The sequence below is a fragment of the Hippopotamus amphibius genome, chromosome 9 (assembly GCF_030028045.1).
Source record: "Hippopotamus amphibius kiboko isolate mHipAmp2 chromosome 9, mHipAmp2.hap2, whole genome shotgun sequence".
NCBI lineage: Eukaryota > Metazoa > Chordata > Mammalia > Artiodactyla > Hippopotamidae > Hippopotamus > Hippopotamus amphibius.
In genome coordinates this window covers 41,958,792-41,978,052 of record NC_080194.1, presented here as the reverse complement: position 1 = coordinate 41,978,052, position 19,261 = coordinate 41,958,792, and the positions used below count along the sequence as shown (strand labels likewise).

At 41.1% G+C, this 19,261-nt stretch overlaps 1 protein-coding gene across 2 annotated transcripts in view; it reads right to left on the bottom strand.

Moving 5' to 3' along the window:
* RNF121 (ring finger protein 121) overlaps window positions 1–19,261 on the bottom strand; it is an 84,444-nt gene that overhangs the window by 19,550 nt on the left and 45,633 nt on the right. For both annotated transcript variants that reach the window (XM_057747514.1, XM_057747515.1), the window contains one exon: window positions 2,233–2,387. In XM_057747514.1, the coding sequence (XP_057603497.1) occupies window positions 2,233–2,387 (155 nt within the window). The remainder of the gene's footprint in view (window positions 1–2,232; window positions 2,388–19,261) is intronic.

The following is a 19,261-nucleotide window of genomic DNA, read 5'->3' as shown; positions in this document are numbered from 1 at the left end:
AACAAAATGAATGATGTCTAGTGAGTTTGTTTCTGAATCCTACCCCCCCTCCTGCCGGAGAAGGGATAAGGAAGGAGGCACTCAAAGAATACCTTTGAATTAGCTGTGTGTGTCTGATGGTGGTGGTGGTGGGCTGGGTGGAGCAGGGTTGTGCAATACACCTGAAGGAGAAGCTGTGCTCCCTAGGATCCAATGAAAAGCAGTGTGGAATCTGGTTGGTTGACTGCAACTACGTTCAGGGAGGAAAGATGTTTCCCAGAATGTACTAGAGGTAGTACAAATGCTATGGAGGTAGGTGCCTGATATCAGGGGCCACTGTTCTACTTATGAAGAGAAATAAGGAGCAACTTAGCAGTCTGCCTGGCTTCTGAGAGCCAGCTTGGTTAGTGCCAACCCTGCCTGGCCTCAGGGAGGATGCTCCAGGTCCCAGCCTGGGTCTCCCTGCTGTGGCTAAGCAAGAGGCAATGGCTTCTCAGGCTAGTGAAGGGGCCCAAACACCTTGCAGTGTCTGTCCTCAAAGACCACAGACAGCTCCATTATCCAGGGTTTGTACTGATCAGGTGGGAGTGAGACACAGCGGAAAGGATGTGGCATTTTAGGTGTCATCTGGATTAAGTGAGGTTTAATAGCTGGGTAACCCCAGATAAGTCATATCAACCTGAGACAAGTTTACTTATTTCTAAAACAGGAACCCCATGCTACCTTTCTCACTGGATTGTACACAGCTCATTTCCTGGTGTATATAATACACGCTCAATAAATGCAAGAATACATGTGGGTGTTTGTGAAAACACTCTGAAACTGTAAAGCACTACTGAGTGCTAGTTGTTATCATTATCAGAAACCTCCCATGTTACAGACACATTTTCAGTCATTTTAGCTGGATGCTGAAAATGTTACTTGATGACTCAACATGCTTTATTACACGTTTTCTTCATATTACTCTATAGGAGGTAGCAATTATTATCACATTTTTAGGGGTAAAGAATTGAAGGCTGAGAAACATGCAGTCATATGGGTCATATAATTAACAAGTAACAGGGCTGGGGTTTCCAATCCACATCCATCTGGCTCCAGAGCCTGTATGCTCTATAATGGCTTTTAACATACACTACCATAGCCAGAGAGGGGCTTCTGGATCACTGACCTCACCTTGCAGATAAATTTTACTTTGCAGAATGAAACTCAGAAAGCCAAAGAAAGGCTTGCAGTACAGTGGAACATAAGCAGCATGGAAAAAAGAGCAAGTTGCAACTTGGAAGACTTTGGATCAGGTAGTCATTACTCTGAGGCTGGTCAGTTCCTCTGTTAGGCTCTCCTGGACCTGTACACACATGTCTCATAGCACTTACCAACTCCACTGAAACAGATGCTTTCTTGTCCATCTCCTCCATTAAACAGAGTACTCCTTGAGGGCAGGGACCATGTCTTATCCAGCTCTGTATCCCCAGCGCTCAGCACAGGGCCTGACACATAGCAGGTGCTTGTTGAATGAATGAATGAGAAAAATCTCTCTTTTTTTTTCTGTCAAATATAGATATTAAATGACCTCACAAGCTGGTTGGGAGGATCAAATGAGAAGTGCATTTGGAAATACAAAGACTTATACAGGCAGGGGCTCTTTGTGACCAAAGAAGAAAGTTTTGTTTGCTGGAAAACTGTAAATTTGCTCAGATTCATTCATTCAACAAAAATTCATGGAATAGGCTACTATGTGCCAGGCCCTGGGACAGGGCCTGGATATACAGTGACAAACAAAAATGGATGTGGTTCCTGATTTCATAGTTAGTTTAGTGGGGGAGACAGACACTGAAAATAGTATTTAGTTATAAACTGTGATAAGTTCTATGAAGGAAAACTGCAGGGCACTAGTAGAGAATGTGACAGAAAATCTAATTTAGAGATCAGAGAAGAGTTCACAGAAGAAAATAACACTTAAAATGAGACCACAATGACCAGGATTTGCTTACTTATTTTGTTAGCTTTTAATATAAACAGACCTTGATGTAAACCATAAGGTAAGTTACAGGGAAAGATCTGGGGGGGGTTTACTCTGTGAATGGGGCAGGAGGTCTCCCAATCAGCTTGTTTTGGTGGGGCTCTGTGCCAAGTAACCTTGGCAGACAAAAACTGCAATTTTTTCAGTCTAAACCCACCCGCCTCCCATGCATCCCAACCTGTTAGCTTCAGGAAACCTAGGTCCTTCCCACTACTCACTACCTAAATTCTCACCTTGGGGTTGTCTGTACTAGTGGTTTCCGGGTGGCTCGGAAGGTGACAAAGGCTGTGACAGCGGAGAACAAGATCCAGATCACTAGGAACCTCCACCAGTGCAGCTTCACTGTGAAATAGAGGGGAACAACCCACATCTGAAAGAGGGTCACCATCTGAAACACAAACACAAGCACTTCAGCTCTAGCCAGCTCCCTCTGCAGCTCTATCCACAAATCCAGAGCGCATCTTGTGTGTTCCACTTTAGCCTGATCCTCCCCTACATTTCCAATTTTGGATAAAGGCACCTCCTAGTGACCCAAGTTAGAAACCTGGGACGGTGCTTGACACCAACCTTCTACCCCCCACCCGACTGTTTACTGTGCATATTCTTTCCTTTCCACTTGACCCCTTGCTATCCCTTACCTGGCTAACTATGACCTCTTTGTTAAGGCTCCTTGCATTCAATGTCTCCCCTCCAATCTATCCTTCCCAAGGGCACACATAGTCTCGAACGTGTCACTCCCCTGCTTAGAACCCTCTAAGGGTCCCCAGTCTACAGGATAAGATTCAACATCCTTAGACCAGCAGTCAAATCCCCCACAATGGAACCCCAAACTACTATTTCAAGGACCACCTTCTACCATTCCCCATGCCTGCTGTCAGGTTGTCCCCCTCAGGCTAAAGCATCCTTCTCATCTGCCTTTTGGCCTGAGAGTATCACATCCAAGATACACGAAGCCTTCAGTCTCCTTTCTAGGCAGAATAAGTCACGACTTCCTAGTGCTCCAAAAGCATTTTCTTTTCTACCATCATTACAGTGCTTATTTAGAGTATGAGACTGGATTCAAATTCATTCTCTACCTTACTGTAACCTCCTTGAGAGCAGTAACAAGGCCATACTCATCTGATTTCTCTGTGATAGGAAACTGTCTGACCCATGACAGATCCTCAATGAATTTAGATAAATGAGGGGAAAGCAAGACTAGAACCCTAAGAGAGAGGCACATTTCTGTTTTAAAGAGTATCTATTTTACTTTCCCTCCTTCAGATCTTTACCTCAGACTTGTTAGCTAAAGAGTTTGGACTAATTACCGGTCTTCTGCTCCCCAATGTCTCCTAATTCCCTCCCCCAACCACCCAATTTTCACTAGCTGTCACTCTTCTCAGGTGAGTAGCAGGTGTAAAAAAAATAATTAGCACTTAATAGAGGCTTTATTCCTGGTATCATTAAATGAAATGAAAGCGTATTTTTTTTAAAAGGTGGGGGAGGTGGCTATAGAGAGGAAAATAATAGCTGGTTTCCTAAAGTCCCATGGAAGAAAAAACTTTTTTCCTTTATATCTTTTCTCTCTCTCGCTCTTTTTAAATATTTATTTATTTATTTATTTGGCTGTATCAGGTCTTAGCTGTGGCATGTGGGATCTTTCATTGTGGCACACGGGCTTCTCTCTAGCTGTGGTGCAGAGGCTCTAAGAGTTGCAGCACACGGGCTCTAGAGTGCACAGGCTTAGTTGCCCCTCAGCATGTGGGATCTTACTTCCCCGACCAGGGATCAAACCTGCATCCCCTGCATTGGAAGGCGAATTCTTAACCACTGGACCACCAGGGAAGTTCCAGAAAACTTCTGAGAAAGTAATTACTCTTGGGGATTTCTAAACTAGTACTGCCCAGTCCAAATATAATGTGAGTCACATATGTAATTTTAAGTTTCCTAATAGCTATGTTTAAAAAAAAAGTAAAAAGAAACAGATGATCTTAATTTTAATAATATTTTATTTAACCCAATACAGTAAAACCTTGGATTGCGAGCAACTTGTTCTGCGAGTATTCCACAAGACAAGCAAACATTTCTAACAAATTTTAACTTGATAAGTGGGGAAAGCAGGGAGGGTTGGGGGGGGAATGAATTGGGAGATTGGGATACCAAACTGTACACTCTAAATATATGCAGTTTATTGCATGTTAACTGTATCTCAATAAGTTCTTAAAATAAATAAATAAAATTTAACTTGATAAATGAGCAATGTCTTGCAATACGAGTAGTACGTGATACCAAATGTCACATGATCACAGCTGGCCAATGCAGCTGACCACCAACAAACTGATGGATCTGCATCACAAGCAACAAACAGCAAGAGGTTATGGAGGAGATCTCGTCTGCAGAGGAGGAGGAGAAAACGGCAGAGGAATCCCTCATTTCAGGTGAGATTAGGGAGATGTGTAAAATGCGGGAAACAGTGCAAAATTTTGAGGAAAAGCACCACCCGAATAAGGCTGTAGCAGTGCGAGCGATGAATCTGTTTAGTGACAATACAATGTCACATTTCCACGAAATCCTCAAAAGGAGGCAAAAGCAAGTGTCATTGGATAGGCTCCCTGTTAAAGCTGCACGAAAAGAAAAAGATTCCATTGAGCCAACAGATAGCAGTGATTCCGTTAGTGACAGTGAAAGTCGTCCTACACAATAACCCTCCTCTCTCTTGTCTCCCTCACACCAGCCACAAAGGTTTTAAAAGGTAAGTGCAGGTTAATTTGTTTATTCTTCTTTATACTTTGTATTTTCTTTATTATTTTGTATTATATTACTGTATTGTAATCATTTTTATATGAATACTTTTGGGTTGTGGAACAAATCATCTGAGTTTCCATTATTTCTTATGGGGAAATTCGCTTTGATATACAAGAGCTTTGGATTACAAGCATGTTTCCAGAACGAATTATGCTCACAAACCAAGGTTTTACTGTATATCTAAAATATTACCATTTCAATATGTACTCAATATAAAACTATCTATGAAATATTTTATCTTTTTTTGTACTAAGGCTTTAAAATCCGATGTTTATTTTATATTTACATTACATCTCAAAAGAGACCTGTCACATTTCAAGCGTTCAACAGCCACATGGGACTGGTGGTTACAACACCGGATAGTGCAGCTTAAAGCATGTTTTTAGCGTTCAGCTGTCTGTAGCTGCTACTCTCTTATAGACTGCTCTGTGGCAAGAAAAAGCCTTAGTTTTTTAGTGTTATTTTACACATATTTTAAAAAAGAAAGAGACAGTGGAAGAGAATGGTAAGCAGCCACTTAGCTTTAGAGCTTCCAGCGCTGTGTGCCCACTGGTCAGTGAACAATATAGCCTCAGTACCAATTCCACTGTACAGGAACCCACAGTTGACCCCCTGAATGAAGCATTCTAAAATATTCTGGCCTTACCAAAAAAAGGTGGAAGCACCAGGAGACACAACAAATGGCTACCCAAATAACGCTCCAGGTGACATTCTAGGAGATATTGGGAAGAGACCAGGAAAAGACATCACAACAAACAACTGCAGATTATTTAAACTTAGGGGAATCATAACACTAAAAGAGGGTAGATGAAGGTGGATGTGGAAAGAAGGGCTGCAGCATCTTCAGCCTTCACACTGTTTGCTTTAACAGGCTCATGGGGGTGTTTACAAAACAGCAGGCCCAGAGACTAGAGAATTAAATCACATAGTCTGGTCACATGTGTCCTCTTGGAGAAAGAACAGGAATTCCTTTTTCCTTCCAGCTTTTCCAAAAACTTGGCTGTTACATAAAAACCACCAACCTGCCCTAATAGCCTCTTTCCCACTCCCCATCAATCACCAATAGCATCTTCTGGTGGGGAATCCAGTCAAGATAATTTTCCCTATATGAGCTGCAGCTCTGCATATTTTGGATGCGGTAAGAGGCAGAGGACCTGGATTCTATTCTGGGTTGAACAAAGACATAATTAGGAGTAAGTCTGGGTATCAGTGTAAAAGGAATGAAAAATCTTGCCTTGTTTTGTAACTTTCAGGCTTAAAACTTTAAGAGTGTAAAGCAACTCAACTTACACATCATGAAAGATAAGACAGGAGGTGGGTGGGTAGGAAAGGGAAGGAAGGAAGGAAATTTAGGGATAGGATTAGGCTCTTTGAAACCAGATGGCCCAGTAAAAGCCCAGCAAACCTGGATTCTAGTTCTGTTCTGCCTCCAACTCATTAGGTCACCCCAAGGAGGGCCATCCTCCTTAAAGGAAGCGTTTGACTTGATTTTCAAAGCCCTTCAACTCTTAGCATCTTAAGGTTCTGTTAGGCAACCTTGTATTTCAGACTCCCTGGGAGAGTGAAGGCGGCTGCATTCACTCATTCATCCATCAAGTATTTACTCTGGGGCTTCCTAGGTGGTGCAGTGGTTAAGAATTCGCCTGCCAATGCAGGGAACACAGGTTCAATCACTGCTCCAGGAAGATCCCACGTGCTGCGGAGCAACTAAGCCCATGTACCACAACTATTTGAGCCTGTGCTTTAGAGCCCGTGAGCCACAACTATTGAGCCCATGTGCTGCAACTACTGAAGCCCACGTGCCTAGAGCCCATGCTCTGCAACAAGAGAAGCCATGGCAATGAGGAGCCCGCACACCACAATGAAGAGTAGCCCCCACTCACTGCAACTAAAGAAAGCCCATGCACAGCAAAAAAGACCCAACATAGACAATAAAATTAATTTATTAAAAAAAAAAAAGTATTTACTCTGCATTTAATGGGAAGAGGAACGCAGAAATAAACATGATCTCTAGTCCCTGTCCTCAAAGAGCTAACAGTCTAGCAGCAGGAGAATAACACAGATCAAACCCTTATTTTACCGATTATATGAATTAGACCCTTCCTAAAGATGAAGTACAAACAGAAATCATTAAAGAGCAAATGAACAAAGCAGAATGATATAATATAGTGAAATTAACAGAGATTTTAGAATTAAAGAGACCTAGATATGAATACCAACACAGCTATTTACTGTTACCTTAGGCAAGTCACTTAACTCTGATAGCCCCAGTTTTCCGAACTGTAAATGAGGTAAACAGAACCTACTCTCATCAGGCTGTATAGGTTATGTGAGTTAATGCATGGAAAACTTTTAGAACAGTACCCAACAAGCCAAGCATTCAGTATAAGTAGTGTAATAAATATAATGTAAGGATTCAATATAATAGCTCTTATTTCAATGGCAGCAATGTATATAAAACAACAAGCACAGTTGCATAGTAAGCATTCAGTAAATGAGAGCTTTTACTATGGCTTCACATGATTGAAAATTAATAAAGCCATATATATAAGGGAGCAAAGATTGCAATGAGGTAATCAAAATAATCAACATGTTAAAGGTGGTGACGTTACAGCAATTTCTTTATAATGTTTAATTTCTCCTTTCCAGGAAAAATAAATGATCCAAAACCCAAATCAAGGATTTGAGGCCACTTTCAGGTAACGAGACACTCTCTACCAGGGAGGGTTGAAAGCCAGATTCTGTTCAGGGCTTAGAAAGCAGCTGTTGGGAGAGAGCTCACTGCCTGACAAAGGGCAGGCAGAGGGGCTGGGTGAACGGAATAGTCTACCATGGGGAAAATGGTAAGTTACAATTTTGCCTGGTTGATTTATTTGTGTCTACTGTAGTATTTATTGGCATTTTGCTTAATAAATAAGTTGAAGCTTCTTCGTTAAGGAAGGTATTTTTAATGACTAGCTTGGCAATAAATGGCTGAAGGTTACTCAAGCTTCTCAGAACAGCAGGGACTCTGGTGCCATCTGGTGGCAACACATTTGGTTCAATAGTTTGCTCAACCACGTGCTTGTACCTGATGCAGTGGCCCTAACTTCTCTTCCAGAATTTGGGGTGATGAGACATAAATGCATGAACTGGGCAGCAATGCAAAGCATCAAGCACCGCTATGGGCGTTCGGAGGAGAGATGTAGCAGTGTGGGCAGGAGCTGTCAAGGCGAGACTGGAAATGTCAGAGCTCTGGCTGGTTCTGAAGGAGGCTTCATTATGGTGTGTGTGTGTGTGAGTGTGAGCGTGTGTGTGTGTGTGTACACGCATGTGTGTGCGCAAGCCATTCATCCGTGTGTGTGTGTACGCATGCGTGTGTGTATGCATGCGTGTGTGTGTGTACGCATGCGTGTGTGCAAGCCATTCATCCTTCCTTCCCTGAATCTGCAAAAATGAAGCTGAAGTGAAGACTAGCCTGAAACTAACTCACTGATCCAGCTTCTCCAATCTGGAAGGTAAGAATAGCAACATTCCACTTATCTCTCCACAAGGCTACACAGTTGAGATGATGATGTTAGATGCTAACAATAAGAGAGAGCCCATTTTATTTATTTAATTTATTTATTTGGCTGCATTGGGTTTTCGCTGCTGCGCACAGGCTTTCTCTAGTTGTGGAGAGTGGGGGCTACTCTTTGTTGTTGTGCATGGGCTTCTGTGTTGTGGCTCCTCTTGTGGAGCACAGGCTCTAGGCACGTGGGCCTCAGTAGCTGCAGCACACAGGCTCAGTAGTTGTGGCGCATGGGCTTCGTTACTCTGTGGCATGTGGGATCTTCCCGGACCAGGGATTGAACCCATGTCCCCTGCATTGGCAGGTGGATTCTTAACCACTGTGCCACCAGGGATGTCCCAGAGCTAGCCCATTTTAAATGGACTGTCTTTGTTTTAGATTTCTTTCATCTCAGAAACTGTAATTCACAAAAAGTCAAAAAAGAGCTCGCAGATCACATCCTTCTCTGGGCACCAGCTCCCTTGCCAGTGTGCTGATGCTTGGCACTTCTAACTCTCGGCATTCTCATCACTTCTGTATCTTCCTAAGTTGTGGGGGCAGGGATCACCTGCCATGCTTGGCTGAAGAGGAATGCTGAGGATGAAATGAAAACTACAAGTCCAGGTAGTAGAACAAAGTAAGAGACTCACAACTTGTATCAGCTTGGAAAAAATGCTAATAAATGCACAGAGGTCAGTTGGAAGCAGGTGTCTGGGATATGCTCCACAGCTCTGGTTAATATTTTCATGAATAATTTGGATGAAAATACAAAGAATCTGCTTACCAAATTGTGAATAGCACAATGTTTGGGAAGGAGAGAGGAGCAAGGCAACAAACATGGAAAACAGAAACAAGATTCAAAATGAATAAAGTTCATTCCTAGAATTCTTCTAGTTCTAACATTCTGTGAACCGATAAGCTGAAATGAAGAACCAAAACCTTATGATGAAACCTCACCAACTACCCAAGCATAGGATGGGGAAGGAGTAGCTTAATAGCAGCTCATGTGAAACAGATCTAGGGGTTTCACCTGACCACAAATTGCCAGGGAATATATGCCAACAGGACCATTACCAAAAAAGCCAAGGCAACACTATGTTGCTTAAGAATAAACCCAGAGGACTCCTAGGTTGCGCAGTGGTTAGAATCCACCTGCCAATGCAGGAGACATGGGTTCGAGCCCTGCTCTGGGAAGATTCCACATGCCATGGAGCATCTAAGCCCGTGCACCACAACTATTGAGCCCGTGCTCTAGAGCCCACGAGCCACAACTATTGAGCCCGTGTGCCACAATCATTGAAGCCCACGCACCTAGAGCCCATGCTTCGCAACAAGAGAAGCCACTACAATGAAGGAGGAGGCCGCGCACCAAAATGAAGAGCAGCCCCCGCTTGCAGCAACTAGAGAAAGCACCAATGTGTGTGCACCAATGAAGACCCAACACAGCCAATAAATAAATAAATTTTTTTAAAAAAAGAATAAACCCAGAATGAAGGAGGCAGCAGCTCTACCGTTCTCTGCTCTCAAAACATTCTTGGGCCCTGAGATCAGGTTTTAGGACCACACTGTAAAAAGAACACTGACGAATAAGCATGACCATAATGGAGCAGGCAGGATTACAAAGGGTCTGGAAACCAAATCACATAAGGAACAGCTGAAGACACTGGGATATCAGGCCTGGATAAAACTACAGGAAAGCATGGCTATTATCTGAAGATCACCCAGAAGCCCAGCAAACAGATATAGTCAGCACAGTTTCTGTGACCTGGTAAAGACGCCACATATTACAGGAATATTCTACAGGGCAGAAACTTGGCTGGCAATTACCTCCTACCACACTCCTGGCAAATGGTCACCCTTACCACATGAAGCAGGCATTCCAATGATAATAGATGCGCTAGATAGTTCTTTCCTGATGTTGACCTGAAAAAAATCTGCCTTTGTCTTCCTCTTCTGCCTCCGGTTCAGACTCTTGTCCTTCAGAGAAGCTCAGAGTAAATTTACTCCCTATTTCTTATGCCTCCTCTCCTAATTTTATGTCTTTTTTTTCCCCCAAGTCTTCTCCTCTGCAGGCAAAACAGTCACTCAAGCAGTCATTTAATAAACACTTACTGAGCATTTACTGGACACCAGGCTAAGGACTGGGGAATTCAGAGATAAAAAACAAAACCTCCTCATGAAGGAGAAGTTTACTGAGGAGAAACAAATAACTATAATGCAGTATGATAAATGCTATAATGGAGTAGGCCCTGATGGCCAAGAAAGTAGAGCAGAGGTGCTTCACTCAACGTGGAGGAATCAAGGAAGATTTCCTAAAAAAAGCAACCTATCATTTCTGTCCTGATGGTCCAACGGGTGCAGGTGGAGAAAGGCATCGTGATGCGGGGACATGGTATGCTTGAGAGAGTACAACTAGTACCTGAGGCAGGTGTGAGAAATGAGCCTAAAGAGGTAGGCAAGGCTCAGAGGAGGCTCATCACACTTGGGAGTTTTTATTATATTCTGAGCAGAAAAGTTTTTCTTTCTCATAGAAAGTGGATTACAACCTTTTACCATCTTAGCAATTTCTAGCCACATTCTAGTAACCCTCTTAATGTCTTGGTTTAAGAAAAATAAATAGTACTTTAAAGATTTCCAGGTAGGAGATTTTGCCACTCATCCACTGCAGGAGGGAAGAGCAGTTCAGGGGATAGAAGTCTGAAAAGATACTATATTTGGGAACAGACAGAGATGATGAAAGCTTCTCCTTGGAGATCTTTAAAAATGGACAGCTACTTTTCCAGGCATAAACTTACTCCTTCCCCTAACATCCCTGAGGGAGCTAAGGAGCAAGTAAGATTAGATTCTCTGAATAGATGATGAAAATTGAGCTACACAGAAGCCAAACAGCAAGTCTGGCCTGGGCGAGGCTGCCAATCCAGATCTTCTGTCTCCCAAGTTCTGCCTCCCATCATCAGTCACAAAGCTGGGGGGGAACCCTGAGGAGGCAAGATGATGTAGAACAAAGAGGAGTGATTGTAAAACTACCAGCAATCCAAGGAAAGGACTTGGGTAAAAGTCATTAAAAGAAAAATCAGCAGGGTTAAAAACAGAAATGACCATGGCAGAACTAAAACTTCCTGAAGCTTTTGGAAACTTCAAAAAATGGTTGAGTACTTTATGGAAAAGAACACTTAACCAAGAATCAGATTTTACATCCGGCTCTCCAATTTAATGGTCATGTGCTCCTGGCAAATCGCTTCAGGATTCTGCACTTTGGTTTACTAATCTGAAAAATGGAGACAAATCCCTATCCTATCTTATAAAGCTATTTGTTGTGAGGTTCCAAAGAGAGAACAGACGAGAAAAGTATTTTTTTTAAATCAACAAATTCAAAACTATAAGCAGTTTAAGGTATTATTACTATTGTTGCTGTTATCGAAAAGAACAGCACCTGAAATTTAAATACAGAAAACAGTAAAATCACTAGCTCCCAACAGCAGTTAATTTAGACTGTTTCTCTTCTTTTAAAGTGAAGTTTCTTTTCTTTGAACTCCTAAATTACAGAGAAAAGTTTGATACTTTTCACAGTGAAACCAGTAGGTTGGCATACTTGCTCATAAACAATCTCACGGCTGGCAACATTCATGCTGCTCTAGGTCCCAGAGTCTGGGACAGTGTTTCTCAGTGGGGGTGAGTTTTCTCCCCAGGGGACATCTGCCAATGTCTGGAGATTTTTGACTGTCACAATTAGGGGAGGAGTGTTAGAGGCCAGGGCTGCTGCGGCTGCTGCTAAACATCCTACAATGCACAGGATAGCCCTCTGAAAAAATAAAGAATCATCTGGCTAAAACGTTAACAGTCTTCCTACTGAGAAACCTGGTCTAAGAGAACAGAGCTAGTGTTTTTCTACTCAGTAGTCATGGGTGCCCAATGGAAGGCTGGGCCACCAACCAGCACTAGTGAAGAACAGAAAATTTCATTCAGTTTGAGAGAAACAGAGCCTTTTCAATTAATTCCATCACTTCTTGGCATGCCATAAGAAGCATTTTTTTGGAAAGCTCTGACAGCTAATCTCAAACAGTTCATATTTCTACTACTCAATAACAATCCCAGTGCCTCTCCTTTACACAGCATTCTCAAGGGAGTTGTTTTAATTCTTTTTGGTTCCTACTCCTCACTCCAGAGACATTCTAATGTGTTTAACATGTATATTTTTGATTTATTACTTGGCACTGTGTTGTGTATCTTTCATTTTGTTACTTTTTCCACTCAGTACTATGCTTTTCAGGTCCACAAGCTGTGATGGGTAACAGTATCATGATATGCAACCACCACATTTTGCCTGTTTACTCAGAGACAGGTATCCAGACTACCCTCAACTCTGCAATTAACTGCCAAAATTAACAATTACATGAACACCCTCTCATATGTCCTGTTAGGCTATGTCACAAGACATGTATATATTCTATCTGACTGAATCGTTCCACGCGGCTCTCCACAATTCCTGCACCAGGCTTCTTACCCACAAAGAATACACGGGGGTTCCTACAGCCTCTGATCCACACCAATACTTGGAAATATCTGGCTTTCTAGTTTCTACCCAATTGAATAAATTGATAAATCATGTTTTTTTGTTTTTTTTAAATAAATTTATTTATTTATTTATTGGCTGTGTTGGGTCTTCATTGCTGCACACGGGGGGTGAGCGGGGGCTACTCTTCATCCTGGTGTGTGGGCTTCTCTTGTTCCAGAGCACGGGCTCTAGGCATGTGAGCTCCAGTAGTTGCAGTATATGGGCTCAACAGTTGTGGCACATGGGCTCTAGAGCGCAGGCTCAATAGTTGTGGTGCACTGGCTTAGTTGCTCCACAGTATGTGAGATCTTCCCAGAGCAGGGCTCGAACCTGTGTCCCCTGCATTGGCAGGTGGATTCTTAACCATTGTGCCACCTAGGAAGTCCTGATAATTCACATTTTAATGTTCATTTCTCTAACTCATACTGACTTTGAGTGTCCCTTCTCAGGCTTGATGGACTTTTGGATTTCCTCTCCTGTCAACTGCCTGTTCATATTCTTTGCCCATTTTTCTACTGGAGTTGCTGTCTTTCATTTGTTGATTTATAGGAGTTACTTTGTATAGTCTAGATACTAATCTATTAGTTTTAATCATTATTAATCTCCCATCCTGTTATCAGCTAACTTTGCTTATAGTATGTTTATCAAACAAAAATTCTTAATCTTAAAATAATGAAATTTATCAAATCTTGATCTTATCTGCCTATACATTTTTCATTAACTTCATAATTTTGCTTTTCATAATTAGATCTTAAATCTATCTTTAGTTCCTTTTTGTATGCAGTGTTATACAGGAATTTAGTTTTAATTTTTCTCCATATGGTAAGCCAGTTTTCTCAACGCAATCTATTTAACAACGATTATTTTCTTCACTGATTCGTGATACACCTTTAGTGTATATTAAGTTCCCATTATACAGGGATGTGTCTCTGAGATCTTCACTCTCTTCCACTGGTCTATGTCTACTCTTTATATTATGTATTAATATCTGGTAAGGTAAATCCCTGTCTTAGAAATTCCCTTCTTTCTTGCCTTTATTTTTAAACTTCTAGTAGAGAAAAAAAACCAGAATCTCTGGTTAATGAATATTCTCATCGTCAGTCGATGCACAGACCATGTTTGTTTTAATTTTTAAAAATTATTTTTGGGGGTCCCCTGGTGGTCCACTGGTTAGGACTTGGCTCTTTCATTGTTGTGGCCCAGGTTCGATCCCTGGTTGGGGAACTAAGATCCCACAGGCTGCATGGCACAGCCAAATAAATAAATAAATAAAACTGTGCCTAAGAAAAACACATAAAATTTAACCAATTTAACCATCTAAACCATTTTTAAGTGTACAGTTCAGTAGTGTTAAGTACATTCACACTGCTGTGCAACAGATCTCTAAAACTTTTTCATCTTGCCAAATCTGAAACTCTGTACCCATTAAACAACAACTTCCCAGTTCCCCCTCTCCCCCAGCCCTTGGCAACTACCATTCTACGTTCTATCTGTATGAATCTGACTACTCTAGGTACCTCATATAAGTGGAAGTATTTGTCTTTTTATGAATGGCTTATTTCACTTAGCATAATTTCCCAAAGGTTCATTCATGATGAAGCAGTGACAGGATTTCTTTCCTTTTTAATTATAATTATATTTTTGATAAATTTATTCACTTATTTATTGGCTATGTTGGGTCTTCATTGCTGCGCTTGGGCTTCTGGTGAGTGGGGGCTACTCTTCGTTGTGGTACACAGGCTTCTCATTGTGGTGGCTTCTCTTGTTGCAGAGCATGCGCTCTAGGCATGCAGGCTTCAGTAGTTGTGACATGTGGGCTCAATTGTTGTGACTTGCGCACTCTAGAGCACAGGCTCAGTAGTTGCGGCGCCCAGGGCTTTAGTTGCTCTGCAGCATGTGGGATTTTCCCGGACCAGGGATCGAACCCGTGTCCCCTGCATTGGCATGTGGATTCTTAACCACTGCACCACCAGGGAAGTCCCAATTATTTTTTTATAATATAACAAATACTGAATCTACCACCCAACATAAGAACTGGAGCATCTAAACTTACTTATATTTAGCTATGTCCCCTTCTCTAACCAATCCTCCAGTTCTCCATTCAACATCAGCCTTATCCTAAATCTTGATTTTATTATTCCTTTGCTTTTTAAAATATGACCTTATCACACACATACATATTTCTAAAACATTGTTTGATTTTCATTGTTTTTAGCTTTCTATAAAAGGTATCAAGTTATAAGTAGTCTTCAGGCACTTTTTTTACTCAATATTATATTGTTAAGATTCATCCTTAAGGGACTTCCTAGGTGGCGCAGTGGTTAAGAATCCGCCTGCCAATGCAGGGGACACGGGTTCGGTCCCTGCCCCAGGAAGATAACACATGCTTCAAGCAACTAAGCCCGTGTGCCACAACACTGAGCCTGTGCTCTAGAGCCTGTGAGCCACAACTATTGAGCCCGTGTGCCGCAACTACTGAAGCCCACGTGCCTAGAGCCTGTGCTCCACAACAAGAGAAGCCACCGCAATGAGGAGCCCACGCACCACAATGAAGAGTAGCCCCCACTCTCAGCAACTAGAGAAAGCCCATGTGCAGCAATGAAGACCCAACACAGCCAATAAATTAAAATAAATAATTAAATCCAATAAATAAATTTATTTTTAAAAATTTCACCCTTATAATGATTTGTAACCTTAGTTAATTATTTTTGTGTTATTTTATATATTTATATATGTATTATTTTATAAGTTATATCCATTGTGAAAACATATCACAACTAACCTATCCACTCACCTACATATGGGTATTGGGTTATTTTCAAGTTTTTGCTATTACAAATAGTGCTGACAGGAAAATTCTGTTACATTCTCCCTCCTGGAATGCATGTGCAAACTTTTCTCTTGGCCTATATCTAGGAATTAAACTCCTGGATCATGGGGAATATGAATATTCAACTTTATAAACTCTTTCTCAAAGTGATTTCTCCATGAAGGAAAAAATATTAACTGACTATGGCCCTAGCACAGGGCTAAAAAGGTTCAAAGAATATTTGCTAATTGGACAAACAGACATCAGGGAAGATTAGGGGAGAGCAAGGGAGTCAGAGGGACTGGATGTGAATCCTGACTCTGCTAATCATTGATTGAATGGGGCTCAGTTAATCTCTTTGAGCTTTAGTTTCTTGATCCATACAATGGCAAAAATAAAATTACCCACTTCACAGAAAATATTTGGCACATTATAAAGTACTCAATAAATGGTAGCTGGTGTTATTAATTATGTTTATGTAATAGTGTAAGTTCATACTTTAGCAATGGCCCAACTATGTTTCTGCTCGGCTTCTCCTCCCTGCAGCCCATCTTCAGCCTAGAGCAGATCTGAGGGTGAGGTCCCTCAAGAACCATAAACTGGCAGCTACAACAAGTACCTAAAATCTGTTTAGGCAGCGAGAACTTTAGATGTACCAGGATGGAAAACAAGGAATAACAAGGGGCCATCCAAACAGAACAGCAAATAACAGAATCCTCAGCCCACAGGGTGGTTCATAAATCTAGTCTATAAAAATTTCTGTACCAATTCTACACAAAAAATCAGATAGTGGGGCTTTCCTAGTGGCTCAGTGGTTAAGAATCCACCTACCAATGCAGGAGACATGGGTTCCATCCCTGATCTTGGAAGATCCTACATGCTGTGCAGCAACGAAGCCTGTGCACCACAACTATTGAGCCTGTGCTCTAGAACCCATGCTCCACAATAAGAGAAGCCAGCACAATGAGAAGCGCGCACAATGCAACACGAGCAGATCCCGCTCACCACAACTAAAGAAAGCCCACACGCAGCAACAAAGACCTAATGCAGCCAATAAATAAATAAATAAATTTATTTTAAAAAAGTCAGATAGCAATCTGAGGAAAATATGTGCAACACGTACGACAAAAGGTTTATTCGTAATATATGAAGAGCACTTATAGATCAATAAGAAACATTCCAAAAGAATCCCAAGCAAGGAAAGAAAATATGATCAAATACACCACATGGTTCAACTGTGAATAACATTTATATGTCACAGTAATGTAAATAGGGAATATTTATTTCACTAAAAACCGGGAGGAAAAGTGAGTATGTGATGGGTATAGGTGTAGTGGTACAAGATAATTACCACTTTCCATGGTAGAAAGTCAAAAGTAAAATCATGTGTGTGTGCGTGTGTGTGTGTGTGTGTGAGTAATCATGTTACTTAAAAATACAGAGGTCAGAATCAGAAAATAACCAAAAAAAGTTTAAAGTGGTTGCCAGTAAATAATAATCACGGATGGACAGAGATAGGCAGAGGACTGGTGTGTTGTGCTTTTTAAACCTTACAGAACTATTTGACTTTTTTGTTTTGTTTTATTTTATTTGTTTTGGTCATACCACGGCTTGTGGGATCTTAGTTCCCAGATCCCAGATCCAACCAATGCCCCCTGCAGTGGAGGTGCAGGTCCTAACCATTGGACCGCCAGGGAATTCCCAGAACTACTTGACTTTCAAATTAGATATTTTCACCCTATTAGATTCACAAAGATTAAAAATACTGAGGATTCCCTATACTCTAACACTGGGTAATAGCACTGTTTAACATCTGTTGATGGGATTATAAACTACTATAACTTTTTTGAAGGGCAATTTGACAAGATCCATTAATAATTAGGTGGCAATTCCACTTGACCAGGTAATTCCATTTCTAGGAATTCATTCTACAGAAATACCAGCCCAGCTATGCAAATTATATATGTAAAAAGTTTACTGAACCATTGTTTCAACTGAGATAAACTGTTAATTAGCATGTCTATCAACAGACATAAGTTAAATTTTTTAAAAAGTCAATTTAAAAGAATACTATGCTTTAGTACTTTAAAAGCATGACACACACACACTAATATGTATAGACATACAAACCAATATGGCTAGATATTTGAGAGACAGTACAGGCAAAACCTTGTTTTATTATGCTTTGCTTTATTGCACTTTGCAGATACTGCAGTTTGTTTTTTGTTTTTGTTTTTTTTACAAATTGAAGGTTTATGACAACCCTGGGTTGAACAAGTCTATCGGTGTCATTTTTCCAACAGTTCATGTCTCTGTGTCACATTCTGGTAATTCTCACAATATTTCAAATTTTTTCATTACTATTATATTTGTTATGGTGATTAGAGATCTCTGCTGTTGCTACTGTAAATGTTTTGGGGCACCACAAACTACGCTGATATAAGACAACAAACTTAACAAACGTGTGTGTTCCAACTGCTCCACTGACCAGCTATTCCCCATCTCTCTCACTCTCCTTGGGCCTCCCTATTCCCTGTGACACACAATATTGAAATCAGACCAATTAATAACCCTACAGTGACCTCTAAGTGTTCAAGTGAAAGGAAGAGTCACACGTCCCTCATTTTAAATCAAAAGCTAGAAAGGATTAAGCTTAGTGAATAAGCATGTTGAAAGCTGAGACAGGCCAAAAGCTAGGTCTCATATGCCACTTAACCCACGTCGTGAATGCAAAGGAAAAGTTCTGGAAGGAAATTAAAAGTGCTACTCCAGAGAACACGTGAATGATAAGGAAACAAAACAGCCTTACTGCTGATATGAAGAAAGTTTCGGGTTGGATAAAAGATCAAACCAGCCACAGCTTTCCCTTAAGCCAATGCCTAATCCAGAGCAATTCTCCAAAGGCTGAGAGAAGTGAGGAACCTGCAGAAGAAAAGCGTAAAGCTAACAGAGGTTGGTTCATAAGGTTTAAGGAAAGAAGCCATCTCCACAACATAAAAGTGCAAGGTGAAGCAGCAAATGCTGATGTAGAAGCTGCAGCAAGTTATCCTAAAGATCTAGCTAAGATGATGAATGAAGATGGTTACAGTAAACAACAGATTTTCAAACAGACACCATCTATAACTTTCACAGACAGGAGAAGTCAATGTCTGGCTTCAAAGCTTCGAAGGATAGACCAACTCTCGCTTTAGGGGATAATGCATCTGGTGACTTTAAGTTGAAGACAGTGCTCATTTACCATTCCAAAAATCCTAAGGCCTTTAAGAATTATGCTAAACCTACTCTGCCTGTGCTCTGTAAGTGGAACAATAAAGCCCGGATGACAGCGCATCAGTTTACAACATGGTTTACTGAATATTTTAAGCCCACTATTGAGTCCTACTGCTCAGAAAAAACAAAACAGAGTCCTTTCAAAATATTACTGCTCACTGACAAGGCACCTGATCACCCAAGGGCCCTGAAGGAAAGGTACAATGAGATTAATGTTGTTTTCATGCCTGCCCACACAACATCCATTCTGCAGCCCATGCATCAAGGAGTGATTTCAACTTTCAAGTCTTATTATTTCAGAAATACATTTTGTAA